Below are 22,875 nucleotides of genomic sequence, written 5' to 3' on the forward strand. Positions count from 1 at the left end.
CAGCAAGGTCAGATGGCACTGTCATTGAGTAGCTCTGAAAGTCATTGGTTTTCTTCCTGGAAACTGGTTTGCGACAGAGTTTACCATGTCTTTGGTCTTGGTGTTTTTAGTTTTCGTTTCTCTGCTGAGAGAGGGATGACGGTGGTAAAACTGTTTCTAGAATTCAAGTGGTCCACACTGGTTGAGTTCATCCTTCCATGGTGCTGTAGGATCTCCTTGCTCTAGGGTTCTGAGAGAGCTTCTGTCAATCTCGTTCATATTAGATCTTGGAAGTAATTTAAATTACCTCATTAAGGTCAATATTTGATTATTTTACACTGAGATCACCATTAGATTGCATTGCATCTTCAGAAACAAAAGTGAAATCCTTTGCAATTTTTAGAGGGGATCTGTGCAGTGTATATTTTAATTGCAGAGTCCTAAGTGAGCACTTTATTGTGCCCTTGCAAATGGAAGAGAAGTGAGACAGGGGCCTCTCTGGGGATACTATTTGTGTCTCTCATGTTAAATTTTTAAAGTAACTTGAAGAATGCTCATCTTGTTTTGTTAATTTACTTACATCTCTCTTTACATTATTCTCTGGTTGTAAAAGCAAATCTGTATTTGGGTTTTCTATATTTAATAAGCAAGGCTGCTGCACAGGAGATGAATCTGTGCATGAAACTTTCATTGAGAGCTTGGTATGAAAGCAGAGTCTTCAGAGCGTCTGTAGCAAGTTCTCTGCCATCTGAGGGAGAGACAGTGTTATAGTCTTTCTTTGCCCTCTTCAGACTCCTCTGCATAGACAGAACCACGTCTTGGTGGAATAAAGGTTGGATTTGCATGGTTGCTTCTCAACTTCTTCCTCTGACATGTAAATTGGTAGAGTAGTAAGAGCAGTAATTTCCAATTCCTTTCATTTTGAGGAAGGAAAGTAATGGTATTTGATCTTTAGAGACTGGCAGAAATAGAATTCTTTAGTTTATGCCACCTTACAGCTTTTGCTTCTGTTTGCTTCTGCTTGGGAGTCTGTAAAAGCTCCAAAGATAAAAATACTACCTACGTTTCAGGTATCGACCTGCATCCCTCCGTAGAGCCACAAGAGAAATGTTATACTCTCTCCTTAGTTAACTTCTATATTCTTTCAAGAAGAGCTTTATGGATGCTGCTGAATGACTTGCTTTTTCTTGAAGGAATACAGAAAATCATGATGACTTGATTTCATCCTGACACCAAGCAAATACGATTGCATGGTTTTGTCTGGGGTATTGGTTCAAGACAGTCTTGAAAGAATGAGTGTCTATTACTTAATCACCAGGAATGCTTAATAGTTTTGTCACAAGTGTTTTTCTTTTTGGAGGCTGTAAGTGTTTTTGCTGTCTTGCCACACTAGATAATAGAATGAAAATAGATGCCTTGATGAATTACCTAATGGGGATTCTGCTGCAGAAATTGATGCTTGCTGAATCAAAATCTAAGCCTTTTTTTTTTGTCTCCTTTGGTCATTACAGTAAAGCTGCTGGTTTTTAAATATGTCTGCTTACAAGCCTGGGATATGCGCACATTGTTGCATGCAACTACTGGGGTTTTGAGGGCTCTTTGCCACAAAATAATATGACAATGCAGATGTTACAATACTGTTCTTTAAAACAGTTGATTGTGGATCTGATGGTGAAAGATGATCAACAGCTAGCATATATCATCATCTTCTGATCCAAACAGGTTCCTTTGGGAGTTAGCTGTACTGTTTCAGTGTGTTGTAATTAAATTGAGTGCTGTTAAGGTGTCAGAAATTACTTTATAATTCAGGATAATGGACTTAAATAGACTTATTTGCACAATGCAAATCATAATCTAGCAAATTACCCTTAAAGCTATATATAAAGTAACAAAATGAGCCCCCCAATATTCCATAGGAAAAGGAAAAAAATTGGTCTGATTTCTGACTCAGTCCCTAAGACATCCTTGCATTAAAGTCTATCTGGACTTAATAGATGCTAGAATAATGCCTGTTATTTGGGAATAACAGTTGTAAAGTGCTTTATTTGAAAGAAAATTCTTTTTTATTTTAGTTAGGATTGGATGAGTGGGGGGAAATCCCTGTCAACCAGACCTTTAATACTGGGAAAAAATCCTTCCTATACATGCAACAGATAACTCATGTAAGTAGCTCTTGTCAGGTTTTGAGCAATTTTAATTCCCAGAGAAGTTCGTGTGAGTTGTGAATACTCAGCATCTTGTAGAATTAGACTGTATTATGAGAAGGCTAATGTTGCTAGGAAAATAATAGATTTACATGCATAGTGAGAGCTGTTTGTAAATCAGCAGGTGGTTTCTAAAATATCAGAAATTAGCAAAATGTTTACTGATGTGATTTCTTTCTGAAAAACAAACTTGTTTAAAAATACTTGAACATTAAAAGTTCAAATGAGAAAAGCTGATTTGCTTTTCTTTAGCCTTCTTAGGTCTTTCCTGTGGTTTGAATGTACAGACACTTCATTTTCAGTTTTGAGGACAGTATTTTATCATTTGAAGGGCCCAGTAGATGGAAAAAAAAGAAAATCATTTTCTTGCAAGCTATATATTTCAAAGGAGGCATATTTCTATGAACAGGTAGGACAAATTCAGGTGATACCAGAAAATCTGTTTTACTTTTGTATGCATATACTTTCATACAGAATACTAGATTACATTTCTCTTTAGTCATATAAACCTTCCTGTGACTGAATTCATCAACGATGCAGAGCAGTATTAAAATGCTACACTTCCTTAGAATCATACATACAGGTCCAAGCAATCCTTTAGTCATAAAAATCAAAGAATGTAATTCTCTAATTAAAAAAAAAGTAAACTCATTTGCCTGTGTGCCATTTTCATACTCCAGTTTAAAATTAAACCCTGCCCCCTACCCTATAAATGGCTGTTGAATTGTGTATGTCTTCTCTGGAAAGGTTTCCAGTGTGGTGAAAAAAGGAGTTTAGTTCACAGATCTTTAAATCAGTTTCCTCTGTTTTATTTGGTTACACGGAAAATCTTACCCTTTGTTGCAGCCCCCCAGTTCTTCATTTGCCAACAGTACTGAGGGAGAAATTTGTGTTGCGCTACTTATACATAATTTAAAACAATTGTGCTAGCTTTAAACCCAAAGTCTTTCTTCATCTATCGTTTATCTCATGATGTTATCTTTTGTACTCGGTACCCTTCAGTAAGCACAGCCTGACACGTCTTGTGGCCTTTACCTTCTACGATAAAAAAGATTGAAAAGATGCTTGGCACCACCTGGTGAAGATGAGGCAACCCTGGAGAACTGTGCTTCAGGAGCAGGTGACTGATGCTAAGAAATGTGCCAGTCTAGGGACACAGCTGAAGGGTTGTAGTAGGGAAGGGGGAGGGGAAGGGAAGAAAAAAAAGAGCAGGAACATTAATACATCTTCCTGAGGTTTGATGGGACATATACTGCCTACTGTTCCATCTGGTGCTTATGATAGCATGGCATATTAGCATGCTGCAAGTTCATAATGTATTCAGGGCGAGAAAACACCACTTGCATACCAATTGAGGCGTCCTCTTTCTCAGAGCTGCCTTTGAATTTCAATGATGTTTATGCCTCCTAAGCCATGACTGAACTGAACATTTCCGCTCGTGGAGGAATAACAGCAGTGAGGGACTCTGGCTCATGTGGGTTTTCTTTCTCTTCTCTTTTTATTTTTCTCCTTTTTTTGAAGTTCTTTTTTTCCTGCTCTCTCCTTTCAATTTATTTTGTTTGGGGAAGCTTAAAGACAGGTTGAGGTTTTGGACTAGATAATTACATAGCTTCTGTTAATATTACATTAACTTCTTTTTAAGGTTGTAGTCTATTGTCTTTTTCCTTATCTCAAAATGCTTAAAGGTACTTTTTATGACATTTTGATGAAATTACTCTTAAAAGCAGTGTCATAAGGCATTTAAAAAATAGCACATTGCAATTCTGCTTTATATTCAGATTTCCTGTATTGCTAAATGAAAGAACAAACAATAGCCTGAATTCCACATTAAATGGTAAATTATTTGGGCCCTGCATCTTCAAAGATTTGATTTTAACTTCAAGCGTTCTACCATAATAGGATAAGTATCTGAAGTTGAGCAGGTATGTGAGTCTTTGTAGGAGTGAGGTCTTTTTATCGATCTCTTGCAGGAAATGTACAGATATGTTCGTTTTATTTCTCCCTACCCTGTCCTCTTTGAAACTGCTGAGATTGACACTTGACTGGAGACAATCTCAAAACTGTGCCGTAGAAACTCTCGACTGCACATTTTGTTTCTGAACTTGTCAAAGATTGTGATCTTTTTATGGCTCAGTGCTGTGAATTGCTCTGCAGCCCTCCTTCCAGTAGGTTTTGAAAGTGTGAAGTTTACATATAGGGTAGGGTATTTGATGTTGGATTTTCAAGTGTCTGGAGTAATACGTGAGTACTAGTCACATTTGTCTTTGTTGGTGACTGTGCTTCTAAACTGCTTCACATGTTTTGAAAGTCCTACCCCAAAGAAGGAGACTAAGCTTCCTGCTTGTCGTGGTTTAACCCCAGCTGGCAACTAAGTACCACACAGCCGCTCACTCATTCCCCCGCAGCAGGAGGGGAGGAAGGGAATTGGAAGGGTGAAAGTGAGAAAACTCATGGGTTGAGATAAGAACAGTTTAATAACCAAAATAAAATCACAACAACAATAAAAATTGTGATGAAAAGGAAAATAACAGAAAACTCAGGAAAGACAAGTAAAGCAAATGAAAACAATTGCTTACCACCAACCCACCAATTCCCATCCAGTCCCTGAGCAGTGGCTCCCTGGCCAACCCCCAAGTTTTATTGCTGAGCATGATGTCATATGGTGTGGGATGTCCCTTTGGTCAGTTGGGGTCAGCTGTCCCATCTGTGTCCCCTCCCAACTCCTTGTGCACCCCCAGCCTGTTCACTGGTGGGGTGGGGTGGGGTGAGGAGCAGAAAAGGCCTTGACTCTGTGTAAGCACTGCTCAGCAGTAACAAAAACAGCTCTATATTATCAACACTGTTTCCAGCACAAATCTAAAACATAGCCCTAGTAGCTACTATGAAGAAAATTAACTACCTCAGCCAAAAGGAGCATGCTGCTTGAAGAAGGAAGAATGTTAAAACAGTATTTCTAATACAGATCTGTTTAATGAATGCATTTGGTATCTAGTCCTCTACCTGCACAGCTGGACTCTTGCTCCTGCCCAGAACTGACTGTGGTTTGAGGCTTTAGCTTAATCTTTAATGCATATGACTGTCATGCTAATATAACTTTAATAAAAATGTACTAGGTAGCACTTTGAACTCCTTCACTCTAATTTAAGTATTAATCCACTTGATTACTAGAAAAGAAAAGATCTTGCTGTAGTTCTGATCCATTCTTTCAAATACATCCAGCTGTGACTTTTATAAATATATATTTTCAGACAGTCATTTAGCCACTCTTGCATAGATAAGAAATGAAAAATGCATTAGTCATCTTGACAAAGAATAAATTGACTTCTTTTGGTTCACTATCTCAGTATCTGTTGTCTGATGGCTTAAGAACATTCCTTGTTTATTGATAGTGCATTTAGACGTAGGTATTAATGTCTTGGCTTAAATGCTAATTATTTTTTTTTTCTTAATACATTCAGGAAGGCTAATGTTACTGAATAGGAATGTGGAGGAGGTAGTGTGGGTAATTCAAGCAAGTTTAGTCAGCACTTACAAGATTCTTGAAATGTTTCTTGATGTCCTACAGAACTGTTAACATCTGCACGGCTTGTGAGAAGAGCCACATTTATTACAGCTGTATGCTAGCTAGAATGCAAAAGAAAAGGGGGGGATCAGAGTTAAGAATGAAGCAGCTGGCTTTCGGTACAGAGATTTATAATTTTACTCTCATTACAGACCGACAGTAAACTCTACTTGGACTCTTTTGCATCAGCTTCTTTGAGATGGCTGGTTAAAGGTTTGGGAATTTAGCTATCAGTAGATACAGTCAAACAAAATATACACAGTTTAAAAGAAAACAAAGCTTTTACATAAATAATCACAAGTGAAGTTCAGCATTTTGAGGAGATGTTCCAGTGTGACATAACATGATGCAGAGCAGAACATGTGTTTTAAGTCTACATTTGAGATGGTAAAAAAAGAGAAAGATAGATCATTTTAAACAATAAGAAAAAGAAACAAGAAGTGGGGAGTAATAGATGAGAAGGCTGCTGGCTGTTGCAGAACCAATGAGGTCATACAGTTTCTCATCCCTGTTCTTGTCAGGGTTTGGGGTCGCTGGAGGAAAGGAAAATACGTCGAGAGACTCCTGAGATCCTAGCTCTGACTGAATGGAGCAATAGTACCTTGGTGTGTTTGTTTACGTCTTCTTTTCTCTCTTTTTGGGCTAGAAGAGAAAAAGAGGGTAGAACAGTCGGTATCAGTATCCCATTTTCTGTTCCACTTCTTCCTGTAAAAAATCACATACACGTTTCCAGAATCGTGGGGGTTTTGTCCGTGTTTGGCTCCCCCCTCACCCATTTCTTTCTCAGCCATTGAGACAGATTTAAACCCAAGCTATGCCAGTGTCAAAGCTATTTGTTAGTTGTCACAAGCTTTTTTCAATTTTAATTATAAGATCAAAGATTTTTATAGTTTTGTTTTCTCATTTATCTATTTGATATGAATGAAATCTGGTATTTCTTTTGTTTCCTCTGGTTGATGTAGGTTGGTATGCTTGATCTTACCTTTTTTCCGTGCACATTTTAACTGAACCTATTCTGGTTTTGCTCAGTTAACTTCTTCACAATATGCCCAAGCCATTTACAGTGGGAGTGCCAGGATCTGTTACTGTGTCTCCTACTGTTTCTTAACAACCTCAGCAACTGAGGAAGCTGCATGTCTGTTCTTTATTGCTCTACCTAAATGGTGGTTCTGAATAATTTTCTAATATTTTCTATTACAAAATCTATTGCATGTTCATTTACAGTGAAAGCACAGTTACCCATTAAGAAACAGGGCTAATAAGTACCATTGTGATAAAGAGCATCCTCTTGTTGCAAGAACTCTTTAAAGAGTTGGTTGAGGTATCTTTATCTACCCACACATTTCTGCTGTTCATGCTGTGATCCATAGCAGATGTCCACTCTGATAACCTACTATGATTTTTATCCCTTCTATCTAACCTTAGACTTTTCGCTGTTAGACTCATCATCATTTAATTATAGCGTGTGGCATTGTAAGAACTCTAACATATAATTACTGCCTCTTCTTTCCATTCTTCTGGTAACAGAGCATAGGCAAAAGCAAATTTTTTAACATTTCAGTTATGCAAATGACTGCATTTGATTCATCAGTGTCCACCACCTCATACCTTCTCAAGTGATGGTTTTAGTTTCTGAAAGTTTATTTCCACTTAGTCTTGTGGAAACACGTTTTATCTTAATTTTTTGCAGATTGTTGACATTGAACAGAATTATGTGCAAAACTGAGTAGCTCTGTAAGTCAGGGCTCATAATCACCTTTGGAAATGACCTGTTAGGTTTCTAATAGGTCATTTGTATGTACAGTTACTGAAGCTACTTGCTCTGTTGCAATAATTATGAAAAAGATAATGGATAGGAACTCATTTGGGGACAATTATTCGTGTTAAGTGTTTAGTATTTCACCCAGATACTCCTATTTTCCCTTTTTTAAACTTTTATTTCATAATTTTTGAATTTGCCTTGGATGGTTGTTGCAGTTCAGCAGTTCTTTATTTCTTCATATCCAAGCAGTTTGAAGCCTACCAGACAACTACTGATGTGTTTTACATCTTCTATCTCAAGTGAAGACTATAAAGAAACATGTCCTTACAGGAGATCTCAGTGCAGACACTATCTCTCTATACTTTTGAATTGTCTCTGCCATTGGGATTTAGCTTTCTTAATATGTACGTGGTGCCAGAAGGATGTTTATAAAGGTCTATGTGAGCCGCCCTATTATTTTTTCCCTTTGTTTCTGCCCTGCTTGCCATTTGATCTCTCTGACTGATTATGGATGTGAAGAAAAAAACAGGTTTCAAATTCATGTATCAACACATGGCTATAGTGTGTGAGCATGATCGGGGTTCCTATGACTGGATATAGTGTGTGATTGTAGGCATACCACTGTCTGATGTGCTGCGTGATGCAATTTTGCTTTTTGAGTACTTCATGTATGAAAGCCATCTCTAAAACAGGATGAGGTGAGGGGTGGAGGGAAACATCTGACTTGTTTGGCTGGGGTAAATAGGTGACAGTGGGTGACATTGAAAATGGTCTTCTGTTGCAGCCAGTATTGCCTAGTTAATCTTTTCGGGAAGAAATGTTTATAGCCAAAATTTAGAGAGAAAATACTATGTTTGGTACTGTGGAAACAGAATAGTACATACAGATGTATACATACACAGTATCATAGGCTTTCCTTATATTGCACAGCTGAGGTTAACTTTTGATACTGGAAAGAACTCTTCTTAAAGCACCTCCGTTTGGGTTTCTGAGTACCTTGCCATTTATTTGAATTTTCTGCGTGGAAAGGGAGTTTCCCCTGTGCAGCTGCACAATATCGGCTCCCTCTGGTGGTCAGCAGTCACCTGTAAAAACTTCCTGCAGCTCTTGGCCGAGGTGTGCTCCCAGCCAGGCGGTGTTTCTCTGCAGGTACCCTTTGATCCGACACTCCGGTGCCACCAGCGAACGCTGAAGCTGCATCCTGGGGCTGTTGCCACCCCATGGGAAAAGCCTGCCCCGCTGCCCCCTCAAACACCACCTGCCCTGCTGCAGAGTTTCTTTCCTCCTGTTGAATATTCTTCCCTTTCTCATAAAAATGGCTTCTCTTCTGGTTAACCCACTTCTCAGTGAAGCAAAATGTATATACCTGGGTAGACCCAAAGCCAAATGCAGGGTGTTTCCACAGCACAGAGAGAGTTAAATCTGCTTTTTGTAAGATTCTTTTAATGTACATGAGATTCTTTTCATGTACAATAAAACTTACCGTATTACCAAGGGTTAAGTGCATCCACGTTGAACATTCAGAGTTCAAATGCATCAGACTTCTTTACTTTGTCAATATTTCTCTTGCACTTGCAGCACTGAGTGGTTTCTCCCTGGTGTCTGACTTCTCGCCCTGCAGTTTACCCTCCATTGAACACTCCCTTCAGTGTAACTCAAGACTTCTTTCTTAGAATTTTCTAAAGCAGAATGTAAATTTAAAAAAAAATAAAATCACAGTAAACACTTAAGTATTTTTGTATACAAAATCAAGTAAGTAAAACTTGATTAAATATCTGTATAAGTGCACGTGCCCATACACGCACATGCATAGCTACGTGCACATACACAGAAGTAAGCCATGGAAGCTCCACTGATCCACAAAGGTCAATATTAAATTGCTGTGTTGGAGTAGGGGGTTTAGCTGGCTTGATGAAAATGAGATTCTATAAATATAAAAACCTTTTTTTTATGTATTTGTTGAAAAAAAGCACATTTAATTTGAATCTGCTGGGCATGAAATGAACCATGTTTTGTACAACTGTTGAGCATGGCAATGCTGTGATAGCTGAAATTCTTTTAATATTTTATGTGGATTCTGTAATAATTACTGGTTTTTTCAGTTCAGGCTTCAGCTGTTTGATTTTTTTTTTTTTTTTGGTTGCAGTCTGATTTAAAATTCAAAACAAAGAGAAGATACTTTAAAAAAAAGGAAGTTTTAAGTTTTATTGTGCAAGAAGACTAAGACTGCTGTGATGCTTTAAGATCTAGAAACATTGCATGTAATTGTATGCCCTGTGCGTGGTCTCATTAGTTTACCTACAGCTGTTTCCAGTATCTATAGTTAAGCACATATTCTTGAGTGTTTCTGGGGCTGGGGTCTGCAAGGCTAACCCAGCACCTCTCTTCCTGGGTGAGATCACTTTATTTCTGTGCCAGTGTGAATTTGTGTGAATTCACTGGCTTCAGAAGGGGGTTTTACATTTCTTAGTCTGATTTTTACATGACGTACACAAGTTTCTTCCTTTCCTTCTTCCTTTACGTGGTTATATTATTTCATATTAACTTTTATGTATGCATGTGATATATTAGGCCAAACAATTGATTTGAAATATGCTTTTGTTTTTGCTAATGGTAACATTTGTTTTGCTTGTGAGCTTATTTGTCAATAGCAATGTTACCTCACCTAGGAAAGTATTTGAGATGGAGGGTCTTAATTTCATGTGAGGTTTCTGAGACTCCTTTCCCCCCTCCCACCTCCACACTGCTGGTTTCAGGTTGATCCAGTGCCCAAAATAAGACAGTTGGTGTGACATGCAGCATCAAGGAGGAGCTGACTTGTAACTAATAATGAGTATTTTCTCACACGATGTCTAGACAGTCAGTCATGTAAACACAAGATGTCTTTAATGGCATCATCTGATGATGTGAAATGATAGTCTTCCAAAGTGTGTATTTCCACAAATGCCGAAGTACTGATTAGGGTAATAAATTGCATTGCTTGAAGATTGTCAGTGTATAATACCGAGATAGGGGAAAAGCCTATAGTTTTACTTTCTGTTGCTGGTGGTGGCACTAAGTAACAATGGCAGCACCTGAGCAAGGGTTTCTGGGGCAGATACATTTCATGATACATTTTTCATTGGTGAATATATTCAGCCAGTCTTGGCTGGCTGAATAGAAACCAAGGAGTTAGTATGCGTGGCGACTGAGGATCACCAATTCTTGTGTACGCCAGCCACACTGCTAGAGTAGTCTGAATGCTTCTGGTTCTTGTGGGGCAAAGGACCTAAATCTATACGGGAATATTTATACCATCTGCCTTAGCAGCCTTAGGAAATAATAATTAGAGGCTCTAACTTTTCTTTTCACTGATCATATGGGGAGTCTAGTCTGCTAATTTAGCTATCTGCATTAGATGGCAGAAATTAGCAGCCTTTCTTGGACTGGTACTTGCTGAAGAGGGAGTTTGGCTGGCCATCCTTTCTGTTTTATGGGTAATATGTTGCTCCACAGGCCTGCACATCTGGCCTAAACAGAACAAACTTTTTTTCATCATTTGAAATATCAGTGGGAGGAATTGGATTCTTGGATGGGTAAAGTGGCGCAATCTGATAGAGTGGGGATTTGGGAACTTGATCCATGAAGTGAGGAGCAGTCTGTCCCAGACTGGCCAACACCACTCCACACCTTAGAGGATCTTGGCTTGTCTGTGACAAATTCCACAGTTCAAAACCAAGCAGAGCCAGACGTATATCCATTACCTTCTTGGTAATCCCTGTGTCATCTTTTCAGATGTATAACCATGGAAAATAGCACTGCCTACACTCATGTTTGATTCTTTTAGAGCCAAAAGGACTTCTGGTATGTTTTATAAATCTAAGCGATGCCTTTTAAAAAAGTACAACCATAATAACTTTTGTTGCTGGCAGAATAATTTAATACCTAAATTTGCCCTGAATCTAAACAAGCTATTTCAGATTATTTTATCTAGTCTGTATTGGAGACTTCTAGGTAAATTTAATGGAATACTGGTATCAGTACTCTCTTAGGACTTTTCTAAAATGGGTACAGCTATGTTTTAACTTTATATATAAAGTGCATTAAAAATAAAGGAGTTAATATTTGTTTTGCTTCAGACTTTTAGCTGTGTGTTAACAAACTACTGTTAATTTGGATTAAAATATAAATATGCCTCTGGAGAGCAAGTTTGGAAATTTTAATTGGTGTTGGGAGAGAAAATGTTCTTACTTGTAGTGGGAAGGATGTGTGCTGTGTGTGATTGAGTACATAAGAGCATACAAACAATTTGATACTGATGGCATTTGAGTTTCTTAGGTGTATCAGTCTAAATTTATCTGTAGTTTGTCAAATAACATGCAATCCTGACAAGGACAGGTCTTCCAGAGAAGATGGTACAAAAAGGAAACAAATTACTGGTTGGAGAGACTTAACACACTGTTGGTTTCCTCTGTAAGTATAGGAGAAGTGAAGGGAGCCATTGCGAATGTGGAGGGGTTGTCACATTCATAGCTTGTAGGGGAGGCCAAGGAGTGGGTTTGGCCAGAGATTGCTCCGATTGTTCTTCAGTTCTTCATGCTGGAGGTAGTGGGCACCTGTTCTTCACTCAGGTCTCAGCGTTCAGTGAGCTGGTTTGGAATAGCAGTAATAGTTCCTGTGACGTGAAAGACAACCACTCAAAACACACAGTTCTTAGTTTGGTAGCTTGTCAACAAAATGAAGTAGAAAAGATCCAGGAAACAATGTAAACAGGAAAATAGTATTTCAGTAATGATTGTAGGACTATTTTCTTATTAACTGCATTAGTTATGCATACATAGAGGCATCTTCATGGTGCTTTGTGGGATATTTAGAATTAATGCGCATTGTCTTTGCCTTCATTACAGGCCAACTGATATGTATTCAGCCATGACAAGGGCACTTGTAGACTTTATTTTCTGAGGGCTTATGGAAGCTTAGGGCAGCTGCTACAATTGGCCCTTATTTTGCTTGTCTGTCTTGCTAAAGTATTTCATAAACTGTTATGGTAGTAGTAGAGCTAGATTTAGAATGTATTCTTCTTCCCTGCGTTCCTTTGTATGTTCAAGTGATTTTACATGGTAAAATCTGCAAAGCCAGGAAGGGGGAAGGAGAAGAGAGGCATTTTAAAAAAGGTACAATTCTGACAGGAGTCAGTTTTTAATTATTTCATAACTGAAAGTGAATTTATGATAGTTTGGAAACTGTCAAAACACATCAGATTGTTGAATGAGAGGAAAAAGATTATTTTTCTAATCCCCCCCTCTTTTTAAATGAAATTATATGGTAAGACAAGTTATTTCTTTCAGGAGAAAAAAATATGTCCAGGCAAAGCCAAGCCATAACATTTTTGTCTCAACTCTGAGATTGAACTCATGAATTGCTTATTTTATGATATATGTAACTATCTGCCCTTCAGCTGCTAAGCCGTGAGCGTGGGACACATTTTTTTGCCACTCAGAACCTTTCACCCTAGAGAACTGCAATGAAAGAGAATGCTTCTGTGTTTTTGGTTGGTTGTCATGATGGTAGGACCAGTCAAGGTACTATTATGGATGAAGAACATGATGCAAAGCGTTGTCCATCATTCACCTACTTTACATCATCCACAAGCTCTTCCTACCAAAACTGGGAGACCGTAGCACAAAAATCCCATTCAGCTTTTGGGAGACAGAGTGGAGATTGCATTATTCTCAAGGCTTTTTTTTAGCACATCTGAAAAAAGCTCTGATAACTTGACCTGAGATAACTTCAGCGAACTCCCGGGATGCAGAATTTCTTGTAGCTCCTGCATATTAAATGAGAAGAAATGGGTAAACTGAGTGTGCTTTCATTTATTCTGAATAGCTGGTGATAGGAAACATTCAACTATCTGAGCAGAGGAGAACCAAGATAAGACTGCAGTAAAGTTGTGATACTGCTCTTGCAAAAGGGTCTTCAGTATGTGAGCTTCATACCTGGTGTACTAAGGGGGCAGTGAAACGTTATGTCGTCTTGAAACTTTGCTGTGCACATCTGTCACTTGCCCCACACCCATTCTCATTCCTGGTGGATAAAGCTTACAGGTGTAATGTTTTGTGACAAAAGATGGAGTCTGAGTATCTGAGCTGCTTTCTGATACTGCCCTTCTGCAAATCACCTAGGGAGTAAAAGTTCTCCACTGGGAAACTGGAAACTGGGTGATGTTTTCTTTCTAGGTCAGTAATGTGACTGTGTCTGGTGCTGACAGAAAGTTATGTCTGTATTATGCCTGTTTGAGATCACTTGTTTATAGTGTAAAAACATCCATTGTGGTTAGGCCCTTGTTTATTCATTAAGAAAAAGTCAAAAGGGCCAAGAGACGAATGTAATGAAGACTGGACTGGTCTCAAACAAGTCCCAGGCATGCTTGGCTGTGAGAGAGTCTGCAGTGGTGTCGTTCAGATGTCATGTTTTATGGCTGCATTGCAGGACTTCTAGGTTTCACCAGGTGTGCAGTGCATGCAGTGGGTAGGCTTTACGATATATATCAAACTTACACTGTGCATTCTTGAATGAGTCCTTTTCAACGAAGGCAGATACCTTGTAGTACTGTCTTGCTCTGTGTAGTGGCAGGTGTGGGAGTCCAGAGTTGTGGGTCTCCACAAACACTGCCTCGTAACAGTGCTGCATAGCTTGGCCAAAACTAAGAGGAAAGGTTCTTTACTGACTGTAACATGATAGCATTATGGATGAAAAAACTATGTAATTTGCCCTCTTAGGTGGACTTGTGGATTTGAGTCTCCCAGTTGGTCACTACTGTGACTGACAAGTTGTATAAACACAACATGCTTCCAAATTCCGTGCTATTCCTCTCAAAATAATCAAAATTAGACCAATGCCATCTAGGTAACCGTCATCAATATTAAATGAGTATTAAATCCCACAGATTTTGGTCTCAATACATGTAATTTGGGTGGTGGAGGTGGGTTCTAATCCTGTGTCATTTGTGGGGTTTGTTCTTTCTGTGAGTTTAAAGGAAACAAGACAATGGCTCTTTTAATTTGGCAGTTTTTATTTTTAACATGTTGGCACAGAAGTAGTGAGTACTGTACAATCAATATAGAGCGTCTTTTAAGAATCTTTCATGCCTGAATATACATCTGGAACTGTTTGCACTAACTAAAAGTAAAATAAATGCCACAGCATATTATACCGTACTTTTTTTCATTTAAAAAAGGAAATTGAAAACACACCACTCCTAGAAATGCTTGACATTGAATTGGCTATTGAAATGGTATCAGTAAAGTATTTATATATTCCATATTTTGTTCCATACATCAGCTTTCCTTGATGCGTTAGACTTGGACGGGTGCCATGTGAGCTGAAATGTTGCCATATATGAAAGACCGCCTTGTTTTAAAAATGGACTAAATCTTTTATGGTACAGGAAGTAAAGCAGTTTGAATACATGCACATCTCTTTGCCCCTGCTCCTGCACGTTTTACTTTGTCTCTTCCCTGTTTGTCTTCAGAAGCTGGCTGTGCTTACAGTAAATACCAGTGTTCACCTAGCAGCTAAATAAAGTGATACCATAAAAACTGAATGAATGACAAGAACAGTATAGTTTCATGAACCAAGACATCCATAGAAGAAATATCATAATTTAAAGCTGGTTTTACAACATTCTTTAATTTAAAACGGAGTAAAATACTGTGGTAAAATCACAGTTCCTCACTTTATGCTGTGAAAGAGATTCAAGAATGTATATTTCAAAATGTTTGTGTTTGTTGGTTGTTTTTTTTTTTAATAAAAAATATAATCCAAAGCAAATGCATTAGATCTCTGCATACTTGAAACATATTTTCTGAATTTATTCGAAGTCTCTTACTGCACCAGAGAGTTGTGTGTATGGATTAGGACTAGACCATTATTTCACCATCTATCTCCATCCTGAATTGATTGCAGCTAACACTGCAGAATGAATTGCATATGTCTCCTTTCTCCTCTGGTTTGGAGGACTTCTGGTTTCAGCCCCATTTAATCCAAACTGGCCTAAGGAGTGCAAGTCTGTCACTGGTTAGAGGGATTCACTGGAAGAAATCTTTGCACCTGAAAGAAGTTATTCTCTGTATACACAGCCTGTGCTCTGAAACGTGTGATGCTGTGGGATACTGCCTATATGAAACTTCCCGGTGTGTCCCTGCTAATTCAGGATTATTGTTTGAAATGTCCAACAGGAAAAAGAAAAAATCAGAACTAGCTTTGCAAGTGGGGAGTTTGGTTTGAGAAGAAAGCATAAAAATGTTCTTGAATTCAAGAAATCAAGCCATTTTAAGACATGGTTTTCCTTAAAACTCTTCCAAATTTCAGGGAAAGTTCAATGTATATGCTTCTGCATTATAAAACTGGAGCAAATGTACATGAAATCTTACACAGGCAGGTTTTCACATGTAAAAAACAGTTTTTGCTCTTGAGGGATTCTTTCTTTCCCTCCCAAAATCTCATAATCTCTGAATGTACGGAAAGCAGAATATCCACTGGAATTTGTATCAAAAATGTCTACACATAAAAGCCCTCATGCATGACATGGTTTAGGGTAAGCTTGACTCAGGAATTCTGTTTAAATACTGTTTTGCCTTTAACTTTCATATTATCAGGCTATTGTTCAACAATTAGAGTAAGAAGTGTTGGTTGTTGGGTTTGGTTAGGATTTTTTTTAAATTAAAAACATAAATAATGATTTATGGAAGCTGGAGTTCTAGGCTAAGTATCAGACACTACAAGCTTTAGGAGTTCAGATCACAAGAACTGGTAACACTTTTATCAGTGGTGGCTCTGCTTTGTGCTCCATCACCACTCCATCCTCTGAGAGATCTACCTCTTAAAAACAGAGCTGCTGAGGTTCTCTGGGGCTGCGGGTGGTAGGACAGCAGTGGGTGCAGAGCTGCTGTAGACAGGTGCTCCCAGCCCCATAGCTCCCGTGGAGGTCAGGGAACTAGCTGTAGAGGCAAGGAACAGGTACATAGCAGCAGTAAGAGTAGAACGTCTCCTGCAGAAGTTTTGCTATTAAAGAGGGTAGAAAAGTGGGATATAAAGGCTGTTCTCCTGGGTGGTGTGGTGGTGTCTTCCAAGCATGTGGAAGAGCTTTGCATTTGGCATTGTACTTCTTTAAAAGCCCTTTTCCCCCCTCCTCAAGGAGACTCTCTGCTCTGACAAGACAATCTTGTACTCTAGTTAGAAGTGGTTTGAGGTGTGCTTGAAAGGAGCCTTGTATCTCCTTACAGAAGGCAGGACTAGAGAATTTATGGACAACCAGAGATAAAGCTATCTGCCTGCAATCATACAGTAGCAGAGTGGGGTTTAGGGCTTTGCAAGGGGGAAAAAGAGGTTAAGCAAAGGTAAGTGGCCTGTAGAGGGATTTTTTTACCCCTAAGAGGTCCAGAGAAAGGTAAATAGGAAAGGCAAGTCTAACGTCATTAGACTTATATGAGAAGTACAGGGGTCTGTGGATAATTTCAGTGATCTGCAAACTGGGTGGCAGACACTGTTCAAGAGAGTAAAAACCAGTTGGATCATGGTAGAATGGCAATCTGAAATTGGAGGGCAAAACCAGCACGCAATTTCCCACTACCGTGTTCAATTTAAGTAACAAAACATTGCCAGCTTTTTGGAAAAGCCTCCCCCCTCCAATCTGAGTGCGTTTCTGATCAAACCTGAACTTTGAAATGCAGCAAAGGAGGAGAGCAGGAGCCATGCGGTTGGTTACAGGCTCGGGATCGCTTTTAGTTATCAACAGCTGAATTGGAGGATACAGGCTGTGCCTGCTTGCTGCGAGCAGCAGACTGTTAGAGGAGTTCGATTTCTCTCACTCCTTCTTCCACCCACCTCCATCTCCTCTGTGCCTGTGTCTGCGCTCCCACATGCTTCAAATCTGTGTACCTGGACTGCCTTCCTTAACAGTTCAATGTGAGTGTTAGCAGAATGAAAACCAGATGGACCAGCAGTTCCCACTGTTATCTCCCCACCAGCTCTGGCAAGCCTCCCTTTCTCTCTCCTTTCTTGGCATGGCAGAAATATTTGCCTTTATTTAGGAGGGCTTGGGCTCACTGCTGTGCCTCTTTCCCTCTGTTGCAACATGAGCTGAAAGCTATTTATTCCCTTGTTGCTGAGGTTGGTTGAGGTGAGTGCGAGATGAATTCAGCTATTAAGGAAGCAATTAACATTTCAAGATGAGTTTTCATAGTTCTTTATATTAAATGAATGGCTTGTTGAAGATAAAGATTTAACTGTTTTAGTATAGTGATATGGAAAGGAAATTTGTGTAGAATATGTTTAAAAACTTGCTTTTGTTTTCCAGAATGTAATAATTTACCATTGCTTGATTTGCAACTCAAACCTCACCTGTCTGTGTAGCAGCCTTAATATTTAACCTAATCATTTTGTATCGTGTTCCCTACACAGTGCAGAGGTTTACTAACCTTAGATCAGCACTACAGATCCTGTAATACTGTATCTGTATTCCCTTCATCCTGTTCTGGGGGGTGTTTCACTGTTCATTTTCCCCAAACTTGTCTCTAAATTCTATATGAAATTACTTTCCCCTGACAACTCAAGCAACGTCCGCAGGCACTTCTACAAAGGGTGAAAATGGCTTCTGTAATTGCAGTACCTGACACACTAGATCTCTGGAACATACTTCTCAGTTTCAGGCAGCTAAAGATTGGTATCTATTATTAGTTATCTATTGTTAATTTTGCTGGGTTTTGGGGTTTGGATTTTTTTTTTTGCTTTCTGATAATTAAGTGTTTTGAGGCTCTTTTAAACATACCCTTCCTTTGTTAAATGTGTGCATTGCATTTAATTTCTCTTAGCGTCTCTCAGCGAAAATTTTAGATATGATTTTTTGGTTGAAGTCTGTATGTTGTTAGTAAGAACAAGGAAAGCACGTCGCAAAGTGGAGTGACAGAATTTATAGAACGTGACTGACTTTGCTATTGTCTTGAATTAAAACCACAGACTTACATGCTTTCCCATTAGCAGTGACACTTACTTGCTTTGCAAAATAGTTTAATGGAGCTCAGGAAGACTCGTGTAGAACAGTGTATAAAATAAATAACCCTGAGCCCCCAAAGAAGGGATGGAAGAATTTAATTTACGCCCATTAAAAGCTAAACTTGATCTTACTCATCTTTACTCAAGATGTATTGCTAAACTCCTGGCATGAGTAAGAAAGCCTTTATTTTACTTTCAGTTCGTAAATGTTGTCATATTTTGCTCATTCTTGATAAATGAAACCGAAGGGGTTGGGTGGGTTTTTAAAAATTTTAACATAGAGGTGTCCAAAAAGATGTTGAAAAAGAAGATACTTCTGTAGCTTCTATATCAAGTATCTTGCATCTTTAGATCTTTAGTCGCAAGAGAACTGTTAGGTTTTCTGCCTGTTTTTGCCTTTAGTTTTCTTGGGGAGGTATGTTTCTACTTATCTTGCTGGTTTTGAACATTAAACTTGTTCTTACTGTGTGAAGGTGCAGACTTAGATGCTTTTTTAAAAACAATGGTATGTATGTGTGATGATTTTGGCATGTTGTGTTTATCTTACGGTGAATGTGAGAATATCCAGGGGCAGGGTGGTAAAGTGATCCAGGAGGTGTGTGGTATTTAACATAAGTATCTCTCCATGATTACAAAGGGAAGCGATGGAGAGGGCAGCAGGTGTTACAAAGAAGAGACATGAAGAGAGCTGGCTTCAACTGATATCCCACCGAATATCTCACCTGTACTAAAGAGCTTCAGGTTTTAGTTCTGGAAGAGATGTCGTAAGGGGATTTATTACCTTCCTGTCTCTTTGTTTTTAACTCCTGGCTAATGTGAGAGCCTTGAAGGGAGGTGGCATTATTGCAGCTCCAGGAATGCTTGGGAGGTAGCATCTGCACATGCTAGAAATAAACCCAAGAGATAATGCAGCACCGCTACAAATGAGGTCTTACCATCTGTGTCACACCTTCTTAAGTAAGGTTTAGATGATGTAATTTGGGAAGAGCACACTAGAGTAGATAATCAGGTATAGTCTTTCGTGGCAGATGCTGAAATGGCTCACTTCTTGCATTAGCTTTTAAGTTTTTGTCAGAGGGGGTGTGCTTGGGGAAGTAAACTGGTGTGTTCCTGTGGTATGTGTTGCAGATCGCACTGAGAAGCATTCCACAATGCCAGACTCACCTGTGGATGTGAAGACACAATCCAGGCTGACGCCTCCAACCATGCCACCTCCTCCCACTACCCAAGGAGCTCCAAGAACCAGTTCATTCACGCCCACAACGTGTAATTAGACTTATTTTCTTCCTTTTCTTCCATATTCTTTCTATTCTGTGTGTAAGAAACCAAAATACGTGAAGGGAAACCTGAATGACATGTCTGGAGCACCATTTGATTGTGCTGCGATAAAGTTGTTAAGCAAAACTAAGATCATAACAGATTAATGCATCTTTAAGGTATTAAGACATTCAGCTCAGAGCTTAGTTGCTGTTTCATTGACAACTTGGCTGCAGTGTCAAAGAACAGCAAGCACTGGTTTCCCATGTACTTAATGCTCAGATCAGTCCTTCTGTGAGAGGTACAGAACTTCTTCTCTTTTATGCCATTCTGTTGTTTAAAAGATCCCATTCCCTTCTGTATAGAAACTTTAGGGGGTTTGTTTATGTTTTTAATGTGGGGTCAATTCATAAGGAAAATACCTATCTTCATCCCACTTATGACTGAATGAAGAATTCTGATTTAAGTGCTATATAATATCTAGTTAATATTGATATAAAACTAAAGATAAAGGCCTTTTATTGTTTTATCTAGAGATTTAGAGTCTGTGACCACTTCTCAAAATCACTTGGGCCTGCATCTCTGTCTCAGTTTATTGATGTAAACACACAAAAAACTCTACTAGTCTTGGTGGAATTACTCTGCATTCGTATCAGTGTAACTGAGATTTGAATCTGGCATGTTGTCTGGACTATTCTTTTCACAGCCATGAAATGATCCACATTTCTCTTACCAAGATTTAGCTGCAAATTTCTTGGTCTCTTTTATACTGCCTTGTAATAGTATAAACATGAGAATGTGTTTACATTTCACATTTTAAATAAAACATTTTTAGAACAGTAGAATACATATGCCTAAACAGAATGAAGGCAGCATCTTCTATTTGTCTTGCCTATGTCTGTTTAGTCCCTTTCTGTCTGTTAAATGCCTTATTTAAAATTCACCTCTATGCAGAAGGCCAGCTGGAGGCCTTTGTACTACTTATCCCAGGAACCCTGTCCTGACGATTTACATCGAACTTAAACAGTGAGGAGGGTTTGTGCCAGCTATTTGCGTAAACTCAAATTTAACCCAGTGACCTAAATCCCGCAAAGATTTGTCTGGTTTGCTTAACTCCAGCACCTGAATCATCCAAGGAGCTGCTTTGGTCTAAAGTTTTGCAGTATGGGGCTCTTACAGATTAAGCTTTCCAGTGTGATGTCCTTTGCACAGTTCAGAATAATCTTTGGCAATCATAAAAGGAATAGGACAATCTTCTGCTTTAATCACTCTTATAATTCTCATTATACTCACAAGATTTCTGGATGTTTGTTTATTTCATTGGGTTCAGCACTTTGGAAGGTGTGTGAACCATAGCAGGCTTTTTGGGGCTGTTTATATGAAGACTAAAAGTCTAAAAAAAGTCTAATTTAATTGCCTTTTACCCTGTCAGATCTTGGAGTTTGGCCTTAGTGGTTCCAGCTTGTACAGTAAACAGTCACTTCTGTTGGAGTGTCTGTTACATTTGTTATTACTACAGCGGGAATGACTGTAGGCCAGGAGGATCGTCCTTATTTTCTGGTCAAGAGTATGCTTGTTTTCTTTGGTTTAGATGATTAAAAACTCTTGACATATATTAGTTTGAAATTTTAAATGCTAAATTTTGCTTTATTAATAACATGGTTTTGTTTTAGAAATTATGTAGGTCTTTGCCAGTTGGCAAATTCAGACTTTATAAAGAAAGAGATAATATTATTAGTATGGAGTGGGCTATTTTTTTTAAAAAAAGTTTTAGGGAAGCTGCCTTTGGGGAGTATTTCTATATTTCTTTTGTTGTGGGAGAAATTTTACCTGCCTTTCTCCTCCTCCTATCTATCCTAGGTAATGAACTCTTGTTCTCTTCTTTCTTGACCATAGACCCAGGACTCTCTGCCTAGAGCAGCCCCTTACCAGTGACTGAGTTGTTGGGTGGTGTCAGTCTAGAGCAGGACATGTTCTTATTCTTCCCAGTCCTCATTTACTAAGTTCATGGTATGATGACTTCTGGCTATGCAAATTCCTTGCAATCAGAATATCCTTGCAATCAGAATATCCTTGCAATCACTCAGATTTCTCAGTCTACTTCAGTGCTCAGAGCATGGCTTGAAGCTGCATGTGGAGCTGAGCTTGCTGAACTTCTTTCTATTTCTGCTTTTTCCACTTCTTGTTCTCCCTAGCCCACGCTACAAGAATAGGCAACAAAAACTAGGATAAAACACAAGCAGAAACTAGATAACCATTCAGATAGATTTTTCTGTAATACTTCCAGAAGGGCACTTCAGTCACTAGGGCAAAAGCTCCTTCAAAAGTGTTGTGGTAGTGATTGAAATCTGATAATAGGGTAGTGATTTGAATCTAGTAATAGGTGACCACCCTCACAAAGAGTTTGCTGTCAAAAAGTAAAGATGACTGATGAAGAAAGTGACAAGGGGAAAGGAATGTTTGGCTTCAGAGAGTCTGGTCATTAAGAAATGTTAAAAGTTCTTTAAGTTTCAAGCTTGCCATGGTTATGCTTTTAAATAACAAGCAACTTAGACTAATACTCCTATGTGGTTTTGATTGTAGACCAATTCCTGATTTTTGATGTTTTTTGGGATGGGTTCTGAGCGATTTCCCAGAAAGAAATCAGCAGATTTCTCCAGGGCAATGGCCAGCTGAGCATGGCTGCTGCTGGGTACAGTTGCGGGCTGCATGCCCACGCCTGCCAGTGTACCAGTACATTCATATTTCTAGGGAGCTGTCCTTTTTCTTGCTATTCACTGTCATTTTGGCGAGTCAGACTCAAACAACCCCAACAGAGTGTGTTTGACTGTTGCTGTTCCAAGTAACCTGGGTGGAAAAGGATGTCCTCAGTTTGATTCTCTGCTCTCTTCTGAAGTGTGGATAAGAATCAAACTGAAATCACTGCCAAAAAACTCTGTTGTTGTCTTTGGTATGTCTGCATGAATCTCGTTGCCATAAATTTTGAACACTTAGTACTTTAGATAGTTATTCACACAGCAACTTTGCAACAGGAGGAAAATGCTTTCTTATCTTTTTCAGGGATATGGTATTGGCACATG

At 38.8% G+C, this 22,875-nt stretch overlaps 1 protein-coding gene across 7 annotated transcripts in view; it reads left to right on the forward strand.

The window, feature by feature from the left end:
* RUNX1T1 (RUNX1 partner transcriptional co-repressor 1) overlaps window positions 1-22,875 on the forward strand; it is a 116,723-nt gene that overhangs the window by 43,680 nt on the left and 50,168 nt on the right. For 6 of the 7 annotated variants that reach the window (XM_074816060.1, XM_074816089.1, XM_074816050.1 and 3 more), the window contains one exon: window positions 19,667-19,804. In XM_074816060.1, the coding sequence (XP_074672161.1) occupies window positions 19,667-19,804 (138 nt within the window). Of the gene's footprint in view, window positions 1-17,630; window positions 17,667-19,666; window positions 19,805-22,875 lie in introns of those variants that run through there. The other variant, XM_074816097.1, reaches the window with a different exon arrangement.

Source organism: Strix aluco, chromosome 1 (assembly GCF_031877795.1).
Source record: "Strix aluco isolate bStrAlu1 chromosome 1, bStrAlu1.hap1, whole genome shotgun sequence".
Taxonomy (NCBI): domain Eukaryota; kingdom Metazoa; phylum Chordata; class Aves; order Strigiformes; family Strigidae; genus Strix; species Strix aluco.